The sequence below is a fragment of the Achroia grisella genome, unplaced genomic scaffold, assembly GCF_030625045.1.
Source record: "Achroia grisella isolate CSIRO2021 unplaced genomic scaffold, CSIRO_AGI_Agris_v1 utg551, whole genome shotgun sequence".
In the NCBI taxonomy this organism is placed as follows: domain Eukaryota; kingdom Metazoa; phylum Arthropoda; class Insecta; order Lepidoptera; family Pyralidae; genus Achroia; species Achroia grisella.
In genome coordinates, this window is record NW_026712935.1 from 509,672 (window position 1) to 519,664 (window position 9,993).

Consider the following 9,993-nt stretch of genomic DNA (forward strand, 5'->3'; position numbering starts at 1 on the left):
TATTTAAGATCAAAGTGGCCAGTACGAAAAAACACTAATTTTATATGTAAGAACCTAATATATTTCAGTATTTAAAAAAAAATTTGCTTATTCATAATATGTATAATGTTTTTAAATATACTTCAAAACAACATTTATAATTAATTTTATAGTTAAATTTTATACAATATTTCAAAAAATGCAATGGTCTTCTTGTTATGAGTTTTTTGACGTTATTCAAATAATATGAGAAAACGTTAAAATATTCAGAAAGAGCTTATATTAAGTTTATCTGAATAAAGATTATAATCATAATTTCTATTCTATTTTTTATTAACTAAGCGGACCGCCGGAAATAATGTGCGAACGGATGCATCGTTCATTTTTTTATTTGTGTGTGTTCTATATTATACATATCAAACCATCCTAAATCGATTCTGTTCATGAGTGAATTAAATTGAGCGTATAGGCAGGTAAGTTTTTAAAGATATGTGCGCACAGACAGCGGGGCAACTTTGTTTTATACTATTTAAAGAATATACGTCTTGTTTGAGAGTTAGACGTCGGAGAGTTAATTCTGCCCGCGCAAGTCTGAATTGACATGATACGCCGCCGCGCATGTGTTATGACGGAACTGCGCGCGATCATACGCGTCTTTGTAGGTTAATGATGTTATATTACCGTGTGATTTATCAACAGCACACTATTTTTTTCAGTGTGTAACCAATGTTATTAAAGGTACCTTCTATTCAAAGGAATAAAATAAGCTTCTTTAACCATAATTGACATAATATTTAATTTTCTCATTAAATATTTATAAATCTTAATAATATAAAAGCAGAAGTTGTTGTTGTGAATGGATTGATGGATATTTCTTACTCTTTCACGCAAAAATTGGTGAATGGATTTTAATGAAACTTTACATTTGTTTTTACATTTACATATATTTTTTTTATTTAATATAGCACATACATAAGAAATAATAATAAAATATGAAAAATAAAATTGTCTCTATGGTCACGGCACTGACGACGGCAATCATAAGCTTATACATCAGAATAATCAATAGGTTATAAATTTCACACGGATGAAACCACGGGCATAGCTCATGAATAAATATTGTAATTTGCTTGCTTCCAGATTATGAGACGAACATTTGTACATTCTTTTATTATAAGACCTACACACTACTACGTGCTTAAAAAGTACATATTTGATTTTTTACGGCTCTCTACAATTAAATAAAATATAAATTTAATTACCTGAAGCCTCAGCAAATTTAAACAAGAAATAGCGAGGCATTCATTTTCTTTGTTATAACCCGAATTGCTTTGCTCCACGACTATCCTTAAAAGTCTTTCTAATAACCTGAAAAAAATATACAAATAAGTAACAAATTTAACAGTTTTTTCAACCTGACAACCACCTGGTAATAAACGGTAACCATCGCCTATATACATAAACACCACTGCGAACTGCAAGTTACTTGATGACAAAAATAGATGAGACTGTACCCAGTGTATCCTGTACCTACACACAGTCAACTTTTTACAAAGTTTAACTGGATAAATATACGAAATGTACTTACTTGAAAGTACTATCTGATAAATCTATAACAAATGGCATGGAAGAAGGCAGATCCCTAGGACTTTCTTGGCTCCAAGCAATGATTTGTGTCGGACCACTTGTAACACCTAAAAATTATAAAAATATTATAAATATCCTCCTAATATTACACCTAGTGTATGTTGGTATGGTAGGTACTAAGAATTTTTTTTTTATGAAACAAAACATGAGATAATAGTATAAATATAGTTGTCAAATTACCGTTTGCTTTAAATGAGGGATTAAGCACTTGCAACAGTTGTGGTACAGGTCGATTTATTTGGGCACGTTCATGCGTACCCCACGCAAATAACGCCCCTTCTGCTGACAACGCTATACCATGCGACGCACCCAACGACAGATCCACTATTCGAATATCTACAATAATTAAAAAAAAATACATTATGTTTTGAACAAAAATTATCAATTAAATTGTATTTTTAATAGGTATAAGTGTGTAGTTTACCTTGAAGAGTATCCAATAATTTAGGCACTTTAATGGTTTCTAAATTTCCATGACCAAGTCTATAACCATCACCTTTACCCCATGTATATACCTGACCACTGTAACAGAATTTTATTGAAACATTTTAATGTTAGTACATACGACATACATACAAACAAACCGATATTTACAATTTAAGCTACGCAAATGTATTTTATTGGTCACATTAGAGTTGGCAAGGAAAAACTGTTCTTACTTACTCTTACACTTAAGTTCATAATTAAATAAAAGATTGGAGTCATCAAGTAATAAACATCATTAGTTGTTAAAGTTTCTGTACTCAAAGATATTTGATTCCAGTAACACAAGCCTTGAGCTCAGTGCAGTCTGTTGTTGTGCATTTTATTTATATTTATGAATGTAAAAGTGTACAAATAAGTAAATATTAAAGTTGCTTTTTGAAATTAACATACACAAGAGCATTTCAGTAAATCAACTTTATTAGCCACACTAGACAAATTAAAATAATGTCGCTTATTCTTTAGATACGTTATTATATTAAAAAAAATACCCGTCAGTAAGCACAGCATGCCAATGCTCGCCGGTGTAGACACGAGTGATCCTCAGTACTGCGACGGAGGTCAGAGCTCGCGGCGCTCCGGCTTCGCTGTCGCCGAATACCTGCACTGCCCCCTCCAACGTAGAACAAAGCGTTTGTCCTTCACCCCACCCTACAAGAGTATAAGGTCATATTAAAATGTTGTAATATTCAATCATAAAATACAAGAAAAATAAACTTTTTCTCGGGTGTGTGTAACAGTAGCAAAGATGCCGCAGGTTGGTGGAGAGTATAACAGAAATTGAACATGGAAGGTAAAAGCCTATTTCAGCAATCAAGCAGCTTTTTCAATACACTAGCAAGGTATTAGTGCAGGATAATAGGATGAGAATACACATGGTCCAATTGTGGTTCTATTGAAAAGTTGAGTTAAGGAGTGAAATTACAGGATGCAGAAATCTTGGTCCATCGTAAAGTCCTCTCATGAGTATCATAGGCGAAGATTGGTATCTAACATCAGATGGATTCAATGAAATTTAATCGCATTCAAATCACGAATTGGAGTGACACGAGTTGATAGAGTATTTGGAATACACACAAGATCGCTTTGAAGGAATAAAGAGTGACAGGTACCTAAGGCGACGTCAACGACACGTTCTATGTTGTGCGCGCTGAAGGATACCGGTTGCGGCGTGAGGCAGCTTTCCAGCGTTCCGTGCCCGAGTCGACCCTGCGCGCTCCGGCCCCAAGTATATAAAGCGCCACGAGACGTAAGTGCAGCACTGAAGAGACAGATTTTCTTTTACAATATTTTTATTATTTTTATTTTATTATTAATATCACAAAAATTTGCATCACATAACATTCTTACATTTGTAATACTTTTATTAAAGATAAATTATTTATACCACCACATGGTATGTAAGTGATTGCTTATAACAATAAATGCTCCTTTTATAATGCATTTAATTTTTTGTTCTTGTTCTTCATTTGTTATTTGTGTGCAATAAAGAGTTATTATTATTCTTACAACTTTATTTTAATATACATCTGGCCGGTATACCTAATCAATAGAGATATGTAAACCTTCATGTTTCTTTTTAAGTACATTTAGCATGCTAATATTATGAATCCGAAAACGTGTTTGTCTGTATGTTTGTTGCCTTTTGACTACTAAAGTCAATTAATGTAATTTGATAAGAGTATAGATATCACAGGGTCGGAGTATCGGAGATAGGGTATCATTTATCTAAAAAAAACATGTAAGAGGGTAAAATGGGGGACGATATATCTGTTTTATTTAAAAAATCACATAGGTATAAGAAGGTAAAATGGAGGACAACATATTTGATCTCCTAACTATATTGGAGGTTACTCTGGGTTACGACGTCATGAACTGCGGTCACCTGCACGCTGGGCCGACTGCGACTCTGACGACCTCGTGGTGCGCGAGGTGGTGTATGGGCGCGGGCGCATCACGCGGCGCGGTGTCTCCGTGGCCGAGGCGGCCGTCGTCGCCGGCGCCCCACGACCACGCCGCGCCGCACGACGAACAGCACAGGTAGTGGCGCGCCGCCGAGTGGCACGCCACTTGGATTATCGTCTTGCTTTCTAGGCCTATCAAATTAACATAGATGTCGTATGCATTCATAGGATTAATCAACTATCTGAAATTTGATTACCTACCTATTAATTATAATTGTTGTATATTGGTCATTTTATTTTAATTATTGTAATTAAGATGTTATATATAATTAAAGTATTGCCATAATGAAGGATTAACAAGCCATGCCTAGTATCCTGCAATTTTACTGCCTAATCCCATCCTACAATCAAAACACAGCTTACAAAGCAAGCTACTCTGCAGCCAAAGTGTGAATAAGTGACCCTGAGGTATCCAAATTGCAGATGACATTTTACAGTCTACCACAGTCAAATACGGGTAATATTATATAAGCATGTTATATTAGTTCATCATATTAATCCACATCATATCTAGGATAATGACCAGAATGAGGCTTGAATTAGGATAATTCAGTGCTGTCCTGAGAACTATGTGTTATGCCACTGTGTTTTTAGTAATTTTATACAAATCAAACTGAAATGTATAGATAAAAAAAAAATAGTAAGCCTGTCTCACTACTTTTTTTAAGTCTTTCTGTGTAAGTGAATTGAAGAAATTTCTACAGACATATTAATAAGTAACCTCTATCACAGTCTAAAACGGTAAAATGCAGAATTAGTAGTATGAATATCTAAATATTACTGTTAATTTTTAATACCTGGAATAAGTTGTGGGGTCATAGTATCATATGGAAGTGTGTACACTGCACCATCGTGAGTTAATAATAATGCTAATTTTTCAGCACAGGCAATCTGCTGAATTCTTAAAGTTCCTAGTTGCAGTGGTCCTGAAGACACCGAGACTACATCTTGTGCTGATTCTGTACACTATAATAAATCAACATTTTTAATAAACAACTTGTATTATTCACAAATATATACTGATCAATAACAAAACATTAATTTAAAAATTATATGACCTCCTATTGTTTAATAATGTAACTAAAATTAAACATTCTTACACTAAATAAGAATCTAACACACTACACTATATAATCTAGCAAGAACCTAAACAAAATCTTTATCACAACTACAATAATGAACAAAACTATTTTTTATAATGGCATTTGTGTTACATACTTTTTTACATATTTAAAATAAAAATAAATATGATAACTAAACTAAGTAAGAATGTAACTAAATACTTAAACTTTGCTCTCTTTTTTAATCAGTTTTTTCAAATAATTCACCAAATTTGAATTTGGTATATTATTATGATACACCATAATATATAAAGAAATTTTCAAATCTATTCATATACAAAACTAGAAAAACTTTTCAGTAATATTAATATAAACAGGCTTAGACACTCACAGTGACAAATCCCTTTAATGGTGGTAATAAAGGTGCTCCTAGACGGTCTAAATGACATAATAAGGCAATGCCAGCTTTTTTAACTTCCATTAATCCATCTCCACTAGGTAGATTGAGTTCTCTGTAACATTATAAATCTTAATCATACTCTGTGATAAAATACTTACTGTTATATTATAAATCGTGTCATTTACGTGTGAAAAAAAAAATTATTATTATTATACTTATTTATTAAATACCAATAAATAAAAATAGATAAATAAATAATCAATGGTAGAACTACCACAACACGTTTTCTTTATTTTTTAATAAGTCATATTTACTGAACTTACTTTAGATATGTCTCTGTAGGATTAACTTCAGTTGTTGGTTCGTTGTTTAAAATAGGATTTGGCGCTGCTACTTTAGCCATACGTCTTAGAAATGGTCCTAATGGTGCAGTACATTCTTCCAGTGTTATTCTAAAAAAGAAAAATACTTTCTTAGTATAGTCCGTAATCTTAATGTTTTATAAGAGGATAAAAAAGCACATTATTATACAATGTCAATGCTGATGCTTGTTCTATCTTTACATCAAATCCCGATAGACAGCAATGTTGATCCCACTTTTTTTCAAATAACTTTTCTGGTATTTCTTTACATCTTCACATATTATTAATATTACGAACTTTCGCAGTGGGTGCAAAATTTTAAGAGCCGCCGATTTAATCGTCTTTGTCATATAAAGTAAAATACATTACCTGTTGTCTGGTTGCCGTTTCTGACGCGGCGGTAGAGTGACTAGAACATCAGCTGCCTTGAGCAGCGCCGGTAGTTCCGCGCGACGGGCACACAGCTCCACCCACACACATAACGATGTACGCCAGTCGCCAAGGGGAACGTTACAGCCCACCTCACTTTTTATATAAATAAATATATAAGTATAAGGGAAGGATATAAGAATATCATATAGTATAAGGGAACTCATAGTAATTATGGGCACATCTTAAAGGCAGCGTATGAGAGGTTAGAGGGCGTCATCTGACGACGATATGTCTGCATGGTGCAGGATATGTATATAGGCGACGGTTGTCAGTTACCATCAGACGAATCATCAGTATATTTTCAATTACAGTTACAGAAGACAATTACTAATGTCGTTACATAGAAACTTATAATAATCAATGAGAAAAGTCTTCAAAATGTAACCATACTTAGATAACATTGAAATTAAATTTCTTATTACCATTTGCATAAAAAAGTACCAATAATAAATAGATACTAACCCAGCCACAACTTGATGAAGGAATTTAGCTGCACTATCAACTACTTCCGCCCATATCTTTTGTGAACGTGGCGCTTGTTGCAGCGCCCCTGTGCCAGCGAACAAAGCCGCGTCGGGTAAGGCTCGCACAGCGTCTAACGCATCCCGCAACAATGCCGAACATACGTCAGCGTCTTCACCACAGCGCCACGCGCGCCTCACCAGAGATAAAGCAAGCCGAAGAGCCGCACGGGCACCAACTCGAGCGAGGCCAAATGCACTAAAATAATTAGGACAAAAGTATATTTAAGTGCGAAAAAATAATGAACAGTTTTTATAACAATTTTTAAATTAATAACAATACCATGAATTAGTATATTATAAACAAATAAATATGAATAAAACTTACTTTTCTGAATCGTCTATCTGTTCTTCTGTGTCTTCTTGACTATCAGTAAGTTCCACAGGATTATTCAGTGTACTGACAACTTTACTGAGAGCTCTATTACTAACACCATGTGGAGGTTTTTTATCTAATTTGTTATTTTTTAATTCTTTATGGTGATTTTGATCCCTGGGAGTTATGACACAACAATATTAGTTACATATAAGATCAAAGTATTGACAAATAAAAAAAAGTTCTTATTAAAATAAAGAATTATTATGAGTCTTATGAAATATAATACCTAATAACAGCTACAAGGTGTCGATAGCACATTACTATCAAACGTCGGACTTGTGCAATGTATGGACAAGTGGCAGCTGTGTTGATGGCACGGACACGCTGTTCCCATATCAGTGACTCCATTAGACTTTGTAAACATTCTGGACCTGTTTTTATTATAAAATGTAATTAATTTCGTATTTAACATAATGGTCACTGATATTATACTTAACTAAAATGCAAATTAGGATAGAATATGTATAAACTAATAATTTATTTGCATATTGAGCTTTTCTTATTAACTCTATATAAGTCTAACAACCTGATCTAAATTAATACCAGTAAACACAAACATTAACATGAATACTAAATATCATAGTGTCTAGACATTATAGTATTTACAATATATTATTACTTTGAGAATTAAACAATTAATTTACATTAGATAACAATGTATGAATATCATCCAAATATTCTTTATCATATTCGCAGATAAAAGTTCACAATTATATATTTTTTAATAAGTACTTTCAAGACATAACTTGATGCGATTTTAGATCATTACTATTGAATACATCACTGAAAATTGTAAATATAGAACTTCTTTGTCATACATTGAAATATCTATTTTTATCTAAATTCGAAAATTATGATATATTGTATCACCTGGATCTTGCTTCCATTTTAAATCATCTACAACTTGAATAGACGAAGCTGGTGCAACAGTTTTTGATAGCAGAGCCTTCCGGAGATCTTCCTCTGCAGACAGTGTACTACAAGGTGCACATGCACATCCAGAATGGGGGCCACAAAGACCATCACAGCATGTGCAGTTTAAAATCTATAAACATTCATAGTTTTTAGTTAATATCTAACACATTTTTTATCAAAACTATTTAATAAACTTAGTGTTTACATAAACGATTAATTAACAAAAATTATTATTTGTCATGCAGTACTTTTATAGGAGACAAGAAGAAAGGTTTTCTCTATCTAAACGACTAATATATTGAATACAGTATGTATTCATATATTTAACTTAGAACTTACAATAATTTCAAGTTTATTTCATTCCTACATAACTTCTTGGGATTTGCCACAAGACATGCTGACAAATAAGGGTTAAAAATAAGACCAGCTTGAACTTGTTCTGTGTTCTGAACTTATGCCACATTACAAGAAATGCAAATTAAAGATAAAAAGTATGGTAATATATTTAAGAATAGGATGGACTAAATATTTATTTATTATTTTACTTTCTTCAAAAACAGGGAGTGAGTTTTTAAAACTGTACAATCATCATCTACTTAATTGAAGTCAATTTTTTTGGATTTTCCTATTAAGATGTCAATAACTCCTTTTAGTGTTTTGTCCTTTCTTTCAAATAAAGAAAATAGATAGAAAGTCAAGGACAAATTAGCTATTATGTGAAATCATGTATCTCCTTCAGATCCATATCCATTATTTGGGATTGTAGAGGACATAGTACATTTTTATTATGATTCAGTTACCACACCATAAACATTCATATTTATACAGTTTTTTGAGTAATAATGATTTTTCTATTAAGATAATATTTTGCATAAAGGCAAACCTATTCTAGACAATACTATTATAGAAACCTTATGTCAAGAAGTTGTCAATTGATTTAAATTCAAGTGGTAAGATTTAAGTTGAATCAAGTTTACCAACTTTCAGATTTCCTCATATATGGTCATTATATAGTATTTGTTACTACTACTAATGATAACACAGGCCAGTCTATAAATTCTGATAAGTGTACTTGTATTATTTTCTAAGTCTTCACTCACTAATAATAATCTTAATACTGGTGTGAAGGATGAGGTTCAAGATTATTATGAGAAACTACTTAAACAAGTAGTCAGATTTAAATAATAAATGTTTAGATTAATGAGTACAGTTAGTGGTTATGGGTTACTTGATCAAATTAAAATGTACAACAGACATTGAAGTGCCAAATCTCACCCTCAATCCACAGTAATATTTGCCACTATCTCCCAATTTAGCTGTAATTCCAACACTATTTACGAGCCCGTTTCCAGTCTCAAAATATATTTCTCGGTCTTGTAAAAGGGCGTTAAATAGTGTACACATAGCTTCTGGATTGAGCAAAGCATCTTGTAGTTCCGGATTCAGCCATTTAGCATCCAAATGGTGCTGAGGACGAAATATGAAATCGTCCTGTTCGTCAGGGCCAGTCATTTTCGTAACCGGCACTTTCTAACACGGATTGAATCACTATATCAATATATTGATTAGTATTATCATATTTCTATAAACCTAAGCGAGTAGTCTAGCCAATAATACATAATTATAACTACAAAATAAATAAACTGTGAAACTGAGATTAAAATCAGACAATACGTTTAATAGTTACAGAACTTTTTTATTACTAAAATTATTTATTTATTATAGTACAAAGACAGAGTCACAAACACTAATACAGAAACATGCAATGGTACTCTGCTCTGTCACAAAGAGATACTGACTTAAAAATTGATGTGCAATGACATGACAGGCTGCTTAATGATTGACTGCAT

General features: G+C 32.6%; 1 protein-coding gene across 1 annotated transcript in view; it reads right to left on the reverse strand.

Annotated features, from left to right (window-relative positions):
• The window catches only part of LOC131848375 (probable E3 ubiquitin-protein ligase HERC2), a 51,942-nt gene extending 42,287 nt beyond the window's left edge, over positions 1-9,655 (reverse strand). Inside the window, exons 1-16 of the mRNA XM_059198197.1 lie at positions 9,419-9,655; positions 8,099-8,273; positions 7,455-7,599; positions 7,178-7,342; positions 6,791-7,048; positions 6,266-6,421; positions 5,858-5,986; positions 5,526-5,646; positions 4,871-5,039; positions 3,995-4,205; positions 3,222-3,370; positions 2,601-2,760; positions 2,051-2,148; positions 1,807-1,962; positions 1,568-1,673; positions 1,242-1,347 (exon numbers count right to left, since the gene is read on the reverse strand). Coding sequence (XP_059054180.1) covers positions 1,242-1,347; positions 1,568-1,673; positions 1,807-1,962; positions 2,051-2,148; positions 2,601-2,760; positions 3,222-3,370; positions 3,995-4,205; positions 4,871-5,039; positions 5,526-5,646; positions 5,858-5,986; positions 6,266-6,421; positions 6,791-7,048; positions 7,178-7,342; positions 7,455-7,599; positions 8,099-8,273; positions 9,419-9,655 — 2,541 coding nt within the window. The remainder of the gene's footprint in view (positions 1-1,241; positions 1,348-1,567; positions 1,674-1,806; positions 1,963-2,050; positions 2,149-2,600; positions 2,761-3,221; positions 3,371-3,994; positions 4,206-4,870; positions 5,040-5,525; positions 5,647-5,857; positions 5,987-6,265; positions 6,422-6,790; positions 7,049-7,177; positions 7,343-7,454; positions 7,600-8,098; positions 8,274-9,418) is intronic.
• Between the last annotated feature and the right edge of the window lie 338 nt (positions 9,656-9,993).